The sequence below is a fragment of the Dendrobates tinctorius genome, unplaced genomic scaffold, assembly GCF_039654945.1.
Source record: "Dendrobates tinctorius isolate UK_male_01 unplaced genomic scaffold, ASM3965494v1 ptg000024l, whole genome shotgun sequence".
Lineage (NCBI taxonomy): Eukaryota > Metazoa > Chordata > Amphibia > Anura > Dendrobatidae > Dendrobates > Dendrobates tinctorius.
Window position 1 is genome coordinate 14,556,001 of NW_027361692.1, and position 17,579 is coordinate 14,573,579.

The window sequence follows — 17,579 nt, forward strand, 5'->3', positions numbered from 1 at the left end:
TTCTGATGCAGTCACAATTAGAGTTTGTCTCTAGCTAAATTTCAGATTGTTGCTGAAATGAAAATGCTTTTTGTTTTTTGAACCCATACAAATATATTTTACAATAAATCCAAATCTTGACAGATTTGATCTGTAAATTACATGTGCATTTTTCATCATCTCAAGAGAAGTAATTTTTATTCACTTCATTCGATATGGGATAATGGTGGGCTGGAAATTGCACAGTAAGTTTGTAAGTGTAGAAGTTTTATCAAAATAAAGTTGATTAGTCATTACTGCTCATGACGAATTTGATATTTTCAGCTTAAATAACAAGTATAGTGGGTTTACTTTACGTCATTGTACATAACGGCTGATGAAGTGAACTTTCAAAGAAGACCTGTCATCTCTCTATTTTTAGTTTTTGAACAACTTTGTTATTCTCTCTATTATGAAATAAATAAAAAAATTATATATTTTTAAATTTTTAGGAGGAAGAGCGAGTCACAAAATACCTAACCATTTTCCTTTCATTAAACCTTGTACAAAACTTTTAGCGTGAAATTTTGCTGATTTTCCATCAATCCCCTGCTATTGGCAATTGGCCAAATACATTTTTAGTAAAGTATACTATTTATCTTCTGTTTAGGGTGATGCTGGAGGAAGAGGATCTCCAGGACCACCAGGGCCACCAGGACCACCAGTAAGTAGTTAGTAAGCATTATAAGCAATGTGATTTGGATCATGACAAACAATGCAATGTCATTATAGGTTTATTACAAATTGGAGCTCTAATCAGAGTTTTTCATTCAAATGTAACACCTTCAGCTCTTTATCAAGTTACATTACCATAATACAACCTGATCTGCCACATCATTAAAACCACTGACATATTTTAAATTGTTAGATTTACAAAGGGTAAGATCTATGAGGCTGCAAATAAGTAGTCAGTTCTTGTAGTGAATGTGTTGAAAACAGAAAAAAATGTGTAAGTGTAGGGATCTGAGACATTTTGGCAAGGGCCAATTGTAAGTGCCAAATCACTGGATCAGGCAATCTCTAAAATAGCTGATTTTATGGGGTTTTCATAGTATGCAGCAGCTAGAGTCCTACAAAATGTTTCTATGAAAGGGCACTCAGTGACCTGGTGACAGGGTCATGGGCATCTAAGGTTCACTGGTTCATGTGGAAAGTGAAGGATAGTTAGTCTAGTCAAATCTTGCAGAAAAGCTAATAGCCAATATTGCTGAAAAGAACAATAAAACCATGGAGCAATTGGAGAAGTTGGGCTGAATCACATTTCTTTTAAGTCATGGAAACAGACAGGAGTTCACGAGTGTGTCAGTTGCCTATCTGGAGAAGCGATGGCACTCAGATACCCTATGTGAGAAGGCAAGCCAGCAGAGTGAACATTATTCTTGGCAATGATTGCATGTATTTCCAGTTGGAGAACTGTACAAACTGTTTCGTGATTGGATCACACACATGACCTTTTTGATCACAAACAGATCTGGTCAGTGAAGGAGTAAACCAAGCATAAATATACACATGTGAATAAAACTGTTATTGTAAGACAAATCCACGATGGTCACTGAAATAACTTGAAACTGACAAAAGTAATTTTCAGTATAAATTTCCTGAATATTAACTAATGAAAATCAGACAATGTTTGTGAATTGTGGTTCAACAGAAAAAAAGCCTAATGAAAAAGGCCTCCACAAAAATAATGGTACTCCTGGAATAGATTGTAAATATTTTGACCATAGGGATATATGAAACTAAGCTGTGCACTGTAAATAGCATCAGAGGTGTCTACAAACTTATAATTAGTCTGCCTATTCAAAAGGTGAAAAGTAGTCACTGTGCTATTTGCTATCATTTTGTGTACCACACTGAAAATGGACCAAATAAAACTAAAGAGAAAGTTGTCTCAAGAGAGTAGAAATAAAATTATTGACAAACATGTTAAAGGTAAAGGCTATAAGATCATATTTGAACAACTTGATGTTTCTGTTACTAGAGTTGCACATATTAATCAGAAGTTTAAGGCCTTTTAGGACTGTGGCCAACCTCCCTGGACGTGGCTGCAAGAGAAAAAAATTGATGGCAAATTTAAGAGACGTTAATAAGAATGGCAACCAAAGAGCCCAAAATAACTTCCAAAGAGATTAGAAGTGAACTCCAAGTTCAAGGTACATCAGTGTCAGATTGCACCATCCCTTTCTGTCTTGGGCAAAGCGGACTTCATGGAAGACAGCCGAGGAGGAAACCACTGCTGAAAGCCACAAAACTTCTGGGAGAATATCCCTTTGACAGATGAAACAAAAGTGGAGCTTTTTGGCAAGTTATTTCAGCTCAATGTTCCTAGATGCAAAAACAAAGCATACAAAGAAAAGAACATTGTACCTACTGTGAAACATGCTCTGCTATGTTTTTGGGTTGCCTTGCTGAATCTGGCATAGGATATCTTCAATCCAGGCAAGATGCAATGAAATGTGAAGACTATCAACACATTCTTGAGTGAATTGTGCTGACTGTTGTCAGAACGTTTGGTCTTAATTGCAGGTCATGGGTCTTCCAACAGGATAGTGATTCAAACACACAGCTAAAATCATCCAGGAATGGCTAAGAGCAAAGCATTGGACTATTCTGAAGTGATGGTCTAAGAGCCCTATTCTAAATCCCATTGAACAAGGAGTAGGTCAAAATACCTTTGGACAGGTGCAGAAATCTTGTTGAGCATTCAAGAAATAGTTTGCTTGCAGTTATTGCCTCAAAAGATTGTGCAACAAAATATTAAGTTAAGGGAACCATCAATTTTGTCCAGGCCATTTTTACTATTTTGTTTTTTAATGTTTCTGTTATTTCAGTGTCTATTTAACAGAAGGGTACTAACAATTTTGTTCATATGTGTAGTTAACTTAGTCTGGTGTTCTGATATATCCAAATAATTCTTATTTTGCTTGGCCAATGCTGTTAGGATGTTGTTCTATTAGTGATAGAATATGGATGTTTTTTTCATCCCTGAAATTATTAAACAGTTTTTATGCTATCTAAACATAAAATGGTGTATCCAAAGTGAAAATCAGCATGATTCATATCAAATAGCAATTTGTGCTTTACATGATAGCAATATTATTATTTTGCTGCATTTTCTATATAAATAAGGTAATATCCACAAAACTCTGATATGTTGCATAACTATCCAATGGTTGGAGAGAAAAAGTTTGATGACCTGTGGTTGAACATTACAGGCATTTTATTTTCTTCAGAATTTCAATTACAATTGATTTCCTTGTGTTTTCTGATGTGATGTGTTTCTGACTGACTACAGATAACATCTATTTTTGTTTTTGACAGGGGACAGTTGCTCTACCTGAAGGCGATCCCCTGGTGAGCTCTGTGTGAAAAGCATTAACAGTTGTAGCTGTGTTCTCCATGCTTTCAATTTGTTAGTTATCAGAATTGTTATTTTATTTTCAGTGCCCTAATGCATGCCCACCAGGCCGTCCAGGATATCCAGGTTTGCCAGGAATGAAGGTAAATTAATGTTATGGAATAGTTTCTTCCATTTCTAAAGTTACAAATTAATAGCTAATGAGAATGTATATTCAATCAGAAGAACAGTTTCATCTCTTTGACAAAAGAGGGACACATTCTTGGTAGTAAATATATACCTGTATGCTTCTCCTATATCTGAAGAAATTTGAGTCATGTATTCAGAGTTAGTTGGAAATATATTTGGAGGTGCCAACTCATTTCTTAAGGTTTTGTTGAGTTTGTGCGTTATTCTTCTAGCAAAATTTCTGATCTTCTCAAAAATTGCTTCCGCAAATAATAGTGGTTAAAGTTTATGTGCCCTAACAAGTAAATATGTAAGCCTTGAGGGTCAGAAAAAATAGTCACGGTATTATGGTTAGATAATGAGTGGATCAATCCGTGAAGGATCAACTAAAGTCAAATTTCCTGAAATATGCGGTTTCACATGTATTCGAATATTTTGAGTTTTGATTTGGGGTTCACAAAAAATAAAACTTGCCTGGCCTCATTTCTAACGGTGCTGAAGCATTAGATAGTGGACTAATGTGATTTTGTGTTGCCGCATTGGCCTTCCCATAATGCTCTGCAGCTTTGACATGTTACGGATTATTATTCCTTATACAACAGTAGTCAGTATCTGGGCCATTACAGATTCTGGTTCTCAGAGAATTGTTTTCCATCTGATTTAGGGCTCCGTCATACATAGCGATCTCGCTAGCGAGATAGCTGCTGAGTCACAAGTTTTGTGACACAACAGCGATCTCACCAGCGAGATCGCTGTGTATGACAGTGATCAGCGACCGGCCCCCCTGCCGGTATCGCTGATCGCTGTAGGAAACCGCTGGACATTTCTTTTGTCGCTGGTCTCCCGCTGGCCAGCACGAATCGCTGCGTGTGACAGGCAGGAGACCAGCGATCTGCTGGTAACTAACGTACACATCGGGTATCCAAGGGATGTGCGTCCCTTAGATACCCGATGTGTACGTTAGTTACCAGCGCGCTGATGCAGGGAGCTGGTAACTAACATACACATTGGGTATCTAAGGGACGCACGTCCCTTGGATACCCGATGTGTACGCTAGTTACCAGCTCCCTGCATCAGCGCGCTGGTAACTAACAAACACAGCGACGCTGTGCTGATCGCTGGTAAAGCTGTCTGTGTGACAGCTCACCAGCGATCACATAGCGACTCACCAGCGATCCTGACACGTTGATATCGTTGTCGGGATCGCTGGTGAGTCGCTATGTGTGACTCCAGCTTAAGTCTGGTTTACAGACTGGTTAAGCCTGTCTCTTCTGTAGCGTATATGCTTTTATGGTCAGTAAGGTTGTCTCTCTCTCTTATGCCTATAACATGTAAGCTTTCATGGTAAGTGAGGTTGTCTCTCTTACATCTATAAAATGTAAGCTCTTATGGTCAACGGGGGCCTCTTTCTTTCTCACCTGGAGAGAGTAAGCTCTTATTGATTGTAGGGTTCTTTCTCTTACCTGTAGAGTATAAGTTTTTATGGTCAGTGGGATCTTCTTACTCTTTCTTTCTAACCTGGAGAGTGCAAGCTATTATAGTCAGCGAGTTCCTCTCTCTCTTTCGCCTGTAAAGTGTGAGGTCTTATGGTCAACAGGGTTCACTGTTCACTCTGCTCTCCCCACATGTAATTTTAGGGAAATTACAAGCTCTCCAGTATTGAAAGATGTGCAAATATATTCAAAAAATCCAGTTTGGGGGGAAAATTCAGTGAAGTCAGTGAATTTGAATTTCTATTAATCTCTAATCGAGGTCAATAATCTTTACGTAAAAGAACTTCAAATGTTAATTAGGGGGAACAAAATAAAGCTTGTAAATTGCTATAGTGATACAACACCAACATGTTCCTTGCAACTATAAATAGGAGGTGCTAATTACAAGATTGAACAAAATCCACGTGCTGTACCAGATAGAATAGGTAGAGTAAGTGGCAGCTGTAGACAGCTGATTGGCAGAGGGTGGCTGTGGCCAAGAAAAGCCATGCTTGGATGCAATGGCTCTAGAGAAGACATCTATGGTTGAAGAATGGGAAAGGTCATTCTATGGAGTCCGTAATCCTCGTCAATGTGTGATCAATGCTGTTGTGTTTGGACTGGCTCTGAATTAGATACTTAGGATCTGATCATGAAGCTAGCCTGGGTAACACATGAGTGATAGATCTATTTATACTAAATGGAAATCCAGTAATAACCATTTGAAATGGGATTAGCCTTATATGCTCATGTCTAATCTTTTATTTCAATATATTCTAATTTTTGTTAGAAAAAAGTTTACCTTTTAAATCATTCAGAACGTTTTGTGCTTTTTTTGACATCCTTTCTACAAAATTGTTAAATCTGGCAAGTTAAGAACCTGATGAATGCTTGTTTCTTTTTGGACATAATATAAACCCAGAATAGCTGTGTTAGTATCCTCTTGTACGACAAGAAGACCAGATATATGTGTATCACCATGAAACATTAATATTAATGGTCATTTTTATTTGTGTTGTGTTCCTAATATTAGGGCCACAAAGGTGTAAAGGGAGAAGCTGGTGAACCTGGAAAGCAAGGTCATAAGGTAATAACTAATTCAACAGCATTTCAGAATCAGTGACTACATAACATTTTTATTTTTTAAACACAGTATGTGATTAAATAAAAAGCATTTTGTTTGGACTGGTAAACCACAAGAAATACAACGAAAATATGCATTTTTTAAAAAGTTTTACAATTATTTATTTATAAGTTCTAGATTTATAGAGGTCCACAAATGCATCCCATATTATTACACTGTACATTGACAAATTGAATCTCATAGTGCATGAACACTCTACATGCACTTGCACTGTAGTTTCTATACATTTATTACCTTTGAATATAATAATCTAAGCTCCATTGATGCATTATAATGAGGAAGCTGGTAGACTTTTGATTAAGTGCAAAGTACCAATCTGAATAGATAGTCTTTTGACGGCCTGGATGTGAATGCCAGATGATTATCTCACATACAATCCTGTGGATGCTATGCTCCAGTTCTTTTGCATTGCAGCCTCAATTTTCATTTGTTCAGTAGATATGTTTACATTGTAGAGAATGGTAGTAATAAAGCGACTTTCATTCCTTCTTTAAATTTGTATATTACTCTTTCATTTCAGGGTGAAGAAGGTGAACAAGGAGGGATCGGTGAAATTGGTGCCCAAGGACCTCCAGTAAAGCTCTTTTAGTTTCATATTTTTAAAAGATATACAGTATATTATTTTACAGTTCAAAGTTTATAGGACAGACAGGCAATATTTTAATGTGTGTGTGTGAATATATATATATATATATATATATCTGTGTCAAATGGTTATAGTATGACTAAGTTAAGTTAAGCCTTAGGCCTCACCTTCCCACCTTAGTTGACTACTGGCTGAACGATGGTTCAGCTAATTATTCAGCTGATAACTATTTCACCTGACTCTCCCATACACAGGAGCACTCGCTGTGTTAAGCATACCTCTGCTCTCTATGAGAGAGCCGCTGTTAGACATCTCTGGTGGTGGCGTATTTCAGAGAGAACAAATGGACTGGCAGTCTGACATCAGAAATGTCAGATCCCTATCTTACCCAACAATCTATTGTCCGGAGCCCCCAAACTCACTAGAATGTCAGCCAAACCTATTGATATTGATGGATTTGGTCATCTAATTGTGTGAATTAATAATAATGTTGTTAATCAAGAAAAAAACTTTTGAAAAGTTTCATATGGCTCTTATCATGGGACCTACATAATTGTACTTTCGTACAAATGATGAGAATTGTAGTTGGTAGCCCACCTGAGTGTTCCCTCTATGGATCATAAAGCCAACACTTTAATATCCAAAATTGTGACCTTTAAGTCCCACTCTAAGACTACCATAATTCACCCAGTTTTGGACAAAATTAGAATAGACCCAACTTTTGCTGGGCTAATTGGGGCATTGTCCTGGTGATCAGGAATGTAGGCAGATATGTGTAATGAACCAGCACCAAGACATTTAGACATTTTGTATTCATTTCATTTATAGTGAAGATTTTAAACTCTTGGAGTTTTATGTAAAAAGTGATACGTGTTTGATTATTATCCTATATCTCCAAACTTGGGTGTGTGGGAGTGCGATAGCTACTTAGAACACATCCTAATGTAAATGGCGTGTTAATGTTTAAAAGGTTTAATACTGCAAAGACTCTGCTTAAAATTAAGAAAATCAGCCTTAGGGCTCGCTCAGATGAGCATATACATTGGACGAGTGCTATCCGATGCATACCAATGTTATTCTATGGGGCAGTGATGATGAGTGTTTTCTTTCTCATACCGAATTGGCATGAGATAAAATGTGCAGCATGCTGTTATACATGCTGTAGTACAAATTGGATGTCACAGACCCATTTAAGTCTATGGGTGCATGGAAATCATGGGACTGTTCTGATTTTGAAGGACTCACAGACTGGAGAAGATGGAGAAATTATGATCTGTATCTTCTCACCTGTGATACCATTCTCTCAGAATTCGATCACTATAAATTGACACTAGAATCAAACTCGGAGTTTTATCAGAGTGTTATTACCATAATAGAACTTATTCTCTTGGAGGAGAGAATATACACCCACATTACTCTGGCTTTATCTATGCACTGCAGCTCCAGCACTACCTCTCCACTGCTCCCTCAGTTGTTATTTCTGCAGCACTGCAGTTCTTATGCCCCGTCTAGTCAAGAGAAGCCTGCAGCCAATCACTGAACTCACAGACCTCATGTTATTTGCTTTCGCATCACATATGAAGTCAGTGATTGGCTGCAGAGGTCATGTGCAGTTGATGGGACTTTACCACTGCAGCCATGTCACCAACGGGGAGCAGCAGAGAAGAAACGCTGAAGTGGCATTCTGTAGGTAAGGCTGATTTTCCTACTTTTAAACAGAGGAAGTCTGTGCAGTATTATCATTTAAAAGGGGCAACATTTAAAGGGGATTTACTGTAACTTTCTAAATATACAATTAAATTAATATAGTATTGCATTTTACACATTGATAAAATATATGATCTCTATAAAAACAAGGTAAAGTTTACTTCATATGTATATTTATATTCCTTTTAGGGACCACAAGGTTTAAGAGGAATTACTGGCATAATGGGACTCAAAGGTGGCAAGGTAAGTTTTGATATAATTGATATGTAGAATAAAGTTATAGCAGTTTTGTGGCATTCACATATGCACTAAGTAGATATTTGATGTTTATAATAGCAATGTGTAACAATTGTTTTCATTTTTAGCTCATAAATCAATAGTACACATGAAAATGAGTAATATTACAATATATCTTATCAGAGAAATCTGCTTTTTTCTCCTCCTAGTTGATCTTTCACTCTCAATTCAAGGGTGAAACACATTTTCACACTATGGAGATGACAGTTGCTGCTCATAAGCTTCTATGGAGATGGGAGGAGGTGAGGAGGGAGGAGCTAGAGGCAGACACAGACATTCTGCTATAATTACAGTTCAGCTATGTGCACATGTTGCGGAATTGCGCGGAAATTTCTGTGGGAAATATGCGAGAAAACCGCATTTTAATTCCTGCCTATTTCCCGCGGAAAAAGTAGTGATTTGCAAGTGTAATTAGCTTGCAGAATACTAGCGTTTTCCAAGTGATCTGTAGCATCGCTTGGAAAACTGATTGACAGGTTGGTCACACTTGTCAAACATAGTGTTTGACTAGCGTGACCAATTTTTTACTATTGAGGCTGCCTATGCAGCATCAGTAGTAAAAAGATGTAAAGTTAAAAATAATAAAAAAAATAAAAAATCATGTTTTTCTCACCTTCCGGTGTCCTGCGCAGCGTTCCCGATCATCGCAATGCTCCCGTCAGGTCCCGTTCCCAGTGATGCATTGCGACAATGACCTATGATGACGTCGCGGTCTCGCGAGACCACTACGGTATCGCGAGACCGCGATGTCATCAAAGGTCATTATGGCAATGCATCACTGGGAACTGGACCTGCCGGGAGCATCGCTGAGGCCTGCTGATGCTGCGCGGGATGTCGGAAGGTGAGAATATGAAGATTTTTTTATTTTAATCCTATTTTTTACAGGGATATGTAGGTGGGTACCATCCGCAAATGTTCTGCTTGCATTTCGCATGGTGGGCACAGCCACATGCAGAAAGTAAGCAGAATAATGCATTCATGTGTGCAGATTTTCCCGCTATTCCGCACAAAGAATGAGCATGCTGCGTATTTTTCCATGATGCAGTTCCGCCTCGGAAAAATCTGCAACCTTAGTACAGCATGTGCGGAATGCCATAGGATTGCATGGGATGCTTTTTTTTTGCGTTTTCACGACAAAATCGGCCGTTTAAAATCGCCACGAAAACGCAAAAAAAAAACGCTACGTGTGAACACAGCCTTACAGTTCTCTCTAGAATTTTATGAGCACCAACTGCCATCATCAATCTGTCATGTAAAACTCTGTGTTCACTGAATGTAGATTTCACCAATGAATTGACAGTTTTGAGAATGAAAGATCAGTCAAGGAGGAGAAAGAAGCAGATTTCCTTGATAAGGTCTGTTAGAAAGGTCCTTATTTTCACCTATACTTGCATATATATATATGTGTGTGTGTATATATATATATATATATATATATATATATATGATCCTCAAGATGAAAGCAGCCACCAAGGAAGTTCCAGTTTAAGTCCTACTTATTAGCCCATCCGGCTAGTTGCCCATACAGCGACGTTTCGGTCCTATGAATTGTGGACCTTTTTTCTACATACATATATATATAGCCTTGAAATTGTTCCAGAAAATTAAGTATTTCTCCCTGGAAAGTATTGCATTTACACGTTTATTTATTTTCTTTGTGTGTTTTGGAACAGTAATAAAGCTTTGACAAAGAATGCAGTAATGTTCAAAATGCATTACCGCAGGGACATGGAACTTTTTAAATCAATTTTTCAAATAAAGGTGTTTGCTATTTTATGAAGCAGGAACCTCTTTTTCTTCGCATATTGGAACAACACAAAAAAATGAGAAAAAAATGGCAAATTGGGCACAATTTCAAACAATACACCAAAAATGGGCTGGACAAAATTGTTGGCACCCTCAACTTAATATTTGGTTGCACTCCCTTTGAAATAAATAACTGAAATCAATTGCTTCCTATAACAATCAACAAGTTTCTTACACCTCTCAACTGGAATTTTGGACCACTATTTTTGCAAACTGATCCAGGTCTCTCATATTTGAATGTTGCCTTCTAACAGCAATTTTAAGATCCATTTCTGAGTGCTTCTAGAAGTATGTTTGGGATCAATGTCCTTCTGGAGGACCCATGACCTAGGACACAAACCCAGCTTTCTGACACTGGGCACTACATTTCAACCCAAAATCCTTTAATAATCTTCAGATTTCATGATGCACATAGTCAAGGCACCCAGTGCCAGAGGCAGCAAAACAATCCCTAAACATCTTTGAACCACCACCATATTTGACTGTAGTTACTATGTTCTTTTCTTTGTAGCCCTCATTCCATTTTTGGTAAATAGTAAAATGATTGTACTTTAAAAGGTTCTATCTTGGTCTCATCTGTCCACAAGATAATTTCCAAGATGGATTTTGGCTTACTTACATACATTTTTGAAAACTGCAATCTTTCTTTTTTATGTCTCTGTGTCAGCAGTGGGGTTCTCTTGGGTCACAGTGATTATAGTGTGATCCGATTTTCTCGGATGAGAAGATGGAAAATAAAGTTTGTTTGTCTTCTGTATTCTGTCAGAAAATCAGATGGCACTGGGATTTTATCCCAATGTGGTCCGATTTTTTCCATGGACTAATTGACTTGCATGGCCAAGTGTAGTCCGAATATCGGATGCAAATCACGCATTCTGTGATTTTTTTTTTTGGACAGACATGGTCAGAGATAACTCCCATATTGAATACTTTTGTAGACTTGTATCTAATTCAGCTTCAACCATTATAGCCTATTGAAAAATATTAATTTCAATATTTCAAACTGTCTGTATAACATTGCAGGTGACAAGTGACAAGGACACTGAGACTAGAATTACACTCATCATTCTTTGCAGAAGCATTATGAATTGTAGTGAAATAATAACCACAATATTTTTCATATACAAATGAATATTTAGCATAGTTCTTGCAGCATACCACTAAATAATGCATTGTATTGTGTTATATACTAATAATGAATTTTTGTTTTTAGGGTGCTCGTGGAGCTGATGGAGTGCCAGGTCCTCAAGGTGTTGCTGGTGCTACTGTGAGTTTAAGTACTATTAAATCATTTTATAAACTGTGAATATATTACATATTGCATATACGGTACCTTTGTGCATAAGCTATATTGCTGTCAGTAGACATACTTGTAGAATTTGTAGAGAACACTGTCCTAGATATTTTTCCATTACATTGTATACTTTATAATATATAGAGCATCAAGATATTTCTTTAAAAAGTTCAGTGTAGCATTCAACCTTATAAAAACAGCATTCTAGCATTTTTTGCATATAAAATTCAGCACAGTGCACAGTAATGAGATGCTGGACTCTTTACCATGATGCAAACTTCCTTAGTGCTTTATTTTGTTGCTTTCACTTGGCTTCTTATTTTTTTAAATCATATCAGCTCTTCGTTGCTCTCTTCTCTTGTTTCCCCAGGCCCTTTTGTATTGTGTGCTAATTCACTTATATTTCACTTCCCATCTTATTTGTTCTATTCTCAAATTTTCTCCTCCTACTAAGGTTCTTTGCAATAGCTAGCTCTTTCCCCATTTGTATTTCACTTGCAGCCTTGCTTGTTATAGCACATTAGCAGTGCAACTTTAAGCAGTATATTCTGAGAGCTAAAGGAAGGGAAGTTGGAGCACATGCTTCAAGTAAGTTTAGTCAGCACAGTGCATGCCTCCTGCTCTTGAAAAACTGCAAGAAGTGCTGTCAGAAGATCAGGCAGCTGGGAATGCAAAAAAAATGGCAAGGAGGCACAAAACGTTGAACAGCATAGGTAACGTGCTATATAAAATTATGCATTTTTTACATTTTCAATCAAATAACAGGCATTCTTTAAAAAAGACTTGTATTCTATGTGTATTTCTGCTTCAGCTGATGTGCCATTTCTAGATTTTCTGCTTTATAGATTCCTACTTCTCATATTTGGATCCCATCAAGCAGGCTACATGGTTTTGCAAAAGGGGTAGTGACTCACATGACAGTATTCTCAGTGTTTGCTATGTTACTCAGTTTCAGTCTGTCTCCTGCTTGTGATTGATTTCTTCCAATCAGCTCTTGCAAGCAGGAGACAGGAGAGATTGAAGTTGCATCTCATAGAAATACACTGGAGATACTGCACACAATACACACAAGCAGTGTTTGATAGGGAGTTTAATAACTGTGGCAACTCATTGCATGGACTCGCTGCTCTTTTACATAAAGTAGAAATTACAACTGTTGCAGAGCACAGTACACATATCAAATCACATAACTATGTCACATAAAACAGCAGATCTGCATAATAACATTAGAGAAGTCTTCAGAGAGGGTGTTTAGATAACTTATCCATTTTTACAAATCAATGTAGACACTTGTTTTAATTTTCCCCAGGGTGACCAAGGTCAGAGAGGTTCATTAGGAGAAGCTGGACCAAAAGGTGAAAGAGTAAGTATATTGTTTCTATACGTTATGTTTAGCAAATACTTACACAGCTATAAGTCCATTGAAAGCAATAACATTGGGCGTTCAAATTCAATACATCTTGTACCTATTTTTTACCTTACTATCTTACCGGCTGTTGTGTCTTTAACCACATTTTACATGTCTTGTTATATGATTCTGTAATGCAATATGCATAATATTTATATTTTTCATCATACAGGGACCTGTTGGACCAAGAGGTATTACTGGAATGCCAGGGTCAAAAGGGGAATCGGTATGTATATATCATGGTGCTTTTTTTAATTAAAATTACAATACATTGTCAAAAGTATAACAACTGCTTACACTGCATTTATTGCTAAAGCTTTATAAAATCAAGCATAAAAGAACTGAATGAATGTTACTATAGAATTTTGTGATTTTTAATGTGATACTATCATTGATTTCCATATTACCAACCACTCATTTTAGTAAAGTTGTGTAGAATCTGGTGGCAGCTACATCTGAGGACACACATGCTCAGTGCTAAGATAAAAGGCCATTTGTAAGATAAAGTTTACAATAAATCTCCATTAGATACTTTATGAAATTCTTCTTGCTAAGCAGTCTCACAAGTAGATCACAATACACGCTGTCAAGAATCAATTAAACTGCATGTAACTTCTACAGAACTGAACAGGGGTGAAGTCCCCTGAAAAGTAGTGGGTTCCAGTGTCTGAGGGGACGTAGACATTTAGCAAAGAATGTGGAGCTATCAGGTTGGAGTCCATGTTGTGGGTGTGCTTATTAAGGGCATAGTGACTGTGATAGGGTATTGCATGGAACCACCATTCAGTGACTTTTTTTTTACACATGTACTCTGCTATTTTATAGGTGACTAAAGTTAAATTGTTCCTCCCCTCACAGACGGCATCCAATGGCCCCCATCTCACTCTAATATTGCTGTCCATGGACTCTTTCTCACAGACTGCTTCCCTTGTTCCTTCCCCTTTCACACAAAATGCTCCCTATTTCCTCTGCTTTACCTCATAGACTTCTCCTCATGCTCCCTTCTGTCTCACACAGATAGCTTACCATGAATCCCCTGTCTCACAGACTGCTCCTGTGTACCCTTTCTCTCACATACTGTGATTTGCTTCCAGACAGCTATCTAATACCCACCCATCTCTCCATGTTCCCTGCGCTCTCACTATGACTGCTCCCTACCTCTGCTGCTCTACCCTCAAAGACTGCTCCCCATGACCCTGCTCTCTTACATTGACTGCACTCCATGCCGCTTCTCTCTCACACAGACTGTTCCCCATGGCCCTGCTCGCTCACGCAGACTGCGCCACATGTGCTTGCTCTCTCATGCAGTCTGCTTCCTATTCCCCAGCTGTCTCACATAGACTTCCTTTATTCCCCACCTCTCTCACACAGACTGCTGTCCATGCCTCTGCTCTCTCACACAGACCACTCACTTTGCCACTGCTGTCTTACGCAACTGCTCCCCATGCCCCTGCTCCTTCACAAAGACTGCTCCCTATTCCCCTTCACTCTCATGAAAACTGCTCCCTATTCCCCCTGCTCTCTCTCACAGACTGCTCCCCATGCCCCTGCTCCTTCACAAAGACTGCTCCCTATTCCCCTTCACTCTCAGGAAGACTGCAACCTATTCCCCTGCTCTCTTTCGAAGACTGCTCCCTACTCCGCTTCTCTCTCATGAAAACTGCTCCCTATTCCCCTGCTCTCTCTCACAGACTGCTCCCCATGTGCTTGCTCTCTCATACAGACTGCTCTCTAAGCCTCTGCTCTCTCAAACAGACTGCTCCATTTGCCTCTTCTCTCTCATGCAACTGCTCCCCATGCCGCTCCTCCCTCACAAAGACTGCTCCCTATTCCCCTGTGCTCTCACTTAGACAGCTCCATTTGTCTCTGCTCTCTCATGCCACTCCGCCCTCACAAAGTCTGCTCCCTATTCCCCTGCTCTCACGAAGACTGCTTCCTATTTCACTGCTCTCTCCTGAAGACTGCTCCCATTTTCCCTGCTCTTTCATGAAGACTGCTCCCTATTCCCCTGCTCTCTCATGAAGACTACTCCCTGTTCCCATGCTCTCTCACAAAGACTGCTCCCTATTCCCCTGCTCTCTCGTGAAGACTGCTCCCTATTTCCCTGCTCACTCATGAAGACTGCTCCCTATTCCCCTGCTCTCTCACGAAGACTGCTCCCTATTCCCCTGCTCTCTCTCGAAGACTGATCCCTATGTCACCTGCTCCCTTCTCCCTGACAGACCTGCCTGCTCTCCACTTGTGCTCCATCCCTAGTTACTATTATCCCAATCAGTAGCTTGCAGCACAACATCTTTTTTTGGTCTCCACATTTTTTTCCTCTATAGATAAGCATTACTGCCTTTCAATAAAGTCATATTTATGTAATTTATGAAAAAAAAAAACACCAAATATAAAACATGACCAAAACATCACTGCTGACACTTATCAAGTACAGTATACCAAGCTGAGGACAGGTGTAATTGGGCCCTTTGTGACTCTATCACCTATGGTCTCAATAACCATGCAAGTAGCCTTATAACACGCATGTGCCTGAGATGACAGAACTTGATTGTGACACCAAATCTAAACCTAGTTTTTAAATAACATATAGTATATTTTGTTCTTCTAGGGATTGCCGGGCGTTGATGGCCGTGATGGAATCCCTGGAATGCCAGGGTCAAAGGTAACTTTGAACAATGTGCACTCAGTATGGCTTTTTAGCAGGCAGATTAATATTTATGTTAGAGAATATGTTGAAATGAATGAATCATTTATCTGACTATGTTTATTACCATTACAAGGGTTTGCCAGGTGAATAGAACAGTTGTCACATGCGCAACTCCTTCTTCACTAACTTCTAAGGAACGGATGAACATAGTCATTCAATCAATCCTGTAGAATTGAATGAAGCAGAGGTTGAGATAAGGTAGAATAGCTGTGCACAGTTTGCCTAAGTATGTTTGTGTTTTACACATTACAGCACATACAGTATATAGATCTAGTTTGATCATTTACATTGACACAAAGGGAATTTTTCATAGTAGCACTTATCCTCTCAGCACCTCATTGCAGTCAATGATAATAATGCTGCCATATTTCAAGTACACGACATTTATGTCATGAAACACATGACTTATTTAATATCCCATTCTATAATGCTTTAGCCAAATGAAATGAGTGTTATAAAGTGTAGAACCTTTGATGCAGATTTCTAAAACTGACAAGGTTAATGACAGCTAAGAAGTGTCACTAGTCTATGAATAGAACTTGATTGATCCTTCCCATTATTAAACCATTAGAACCTATTCTGGCATTACATACTGATGATAATGACTTAAAAGAGGTATAAAACACTTTGATACAATGATCTTACAGGCCAATAACCAATATGGTACCTAATGCTATAAATATGATTAAACGTGCATGTTTTGCATTGATTTGTGTTAATTAGATCTTAATTCTTTAGATACGGTTTGCACATTTATAAATTTGATGGTTGAAACATAAACATGCCATTCTGCAATATGTCAGTTTTAAGGTACGAGTGTGAAAACTAGGAACAATCCAATATAAAAAAACATAAACTCAAAGCTGTAATCAATCAATCTCAATATCGTACAAGCATGATTAATATCACGAGTGACAAGTTCTTAATTATTACACTCTATGCTAGACTGTTTATATTTGAATTTTACTGTAACTGCTTTTGGATTTTGGCTGTCATCTGCCACACCTACTGCGTATTGATAGCTAATTTGTGCATAAAAGTTTCTACTTTTCTACCCCTAATAATATAGAAAACAATTATGGTGCATAAATGTGCCTGTCCTGTATGATGTTCATTTCTACTCTGTCTCTTAGGCCACTCCTGTATTCAACAGGGGAAGCCGTGCTATTCAATATAATATGATTCTACGGCACTGCCTCCTCAACTGTAATTGTAAGTAGGAGACAGAGAAGACCATTTAGTGCAGAGTGTGAAAACTCGGGGGCCTCCAAGGCACCTAATACTCCAGGCAAAGGGAGAAAACTCCCTCTGTCGCCCGTTTTTCCCACTTGCAACACAGACACACAATGGTCCACACTGTACATTAAGGCTGTGTGCCCACATAGCGATTTTTAAGCGTTTTTGCAGCGATTTTCAGCGCGATAACGCAGCGAAAACATTTTAAAATCGTGTACAGAATGCCCCCATGCATTCCTATGGCATTCCGCACATGCTGTGCTAATGCTGCGCTTTTTTCCGCGGCGGAATCGCATCGCGGAAAAAATCGCAGCATGCTCATTCTTTTGTGCAGAATCGCAAATAATTACCGCGATTCCGCACCCATAGGAATGC

General features: G+C 38.5%; 1 protein-coding gene across 1 annotated transcript in view; it reads left to right on the plus strand.

The window, feature by feature from the left end:
- The window catches only part of COL9A1 (collagen type IX alpha 1 chain), a 201,297-nt gene that overhangs the window by 106,218 nt on the left and 77,500 nt on the right, over positions 1 to 17,579 (plus strand). Inside the window, exons 15-24 of the mRNA XM_073569386.1 lie at positions 629 to 682; positions 3,340 to 3,372; positions 3,463 to 3,519; positions 6,050 to 6,103; positions 6,681 to 6,734; positions 8,643 to 8,696; positions 11,770 to 11,823; positions 13,160 to 13,213; positions 13,431 to 13,484; positions 15,870 to 15,923. Coding sequence (XP_073425487.1) covers positions 629 to 682; positions 3,340 to 3,372; positions 3,463 to 3,519; positions 6,050 to 6,103; positions 6,681 to 6,734; positions 8,643 to 8,696; positions 11,770 to 11,823; positions 13,160 to 13,213; positions 13,431 to 13,484; positions 15,870 to 15,923 — 522 coding nt within the window. The remainder of the gene's footprint in view (positions 1 to 628; positions 683 to 3,339; positions 3,373 to 3,462; positions 3,520 to 6,049; positions 6,104 to 6,680; positions 6,735 to 8,642; positions 8,697 to 11,769; positions 11,824 to 13,159; positions 13,214 to 13,430; positions 13,485 to 15,869; positions 15,924 to 17,579) is intronic.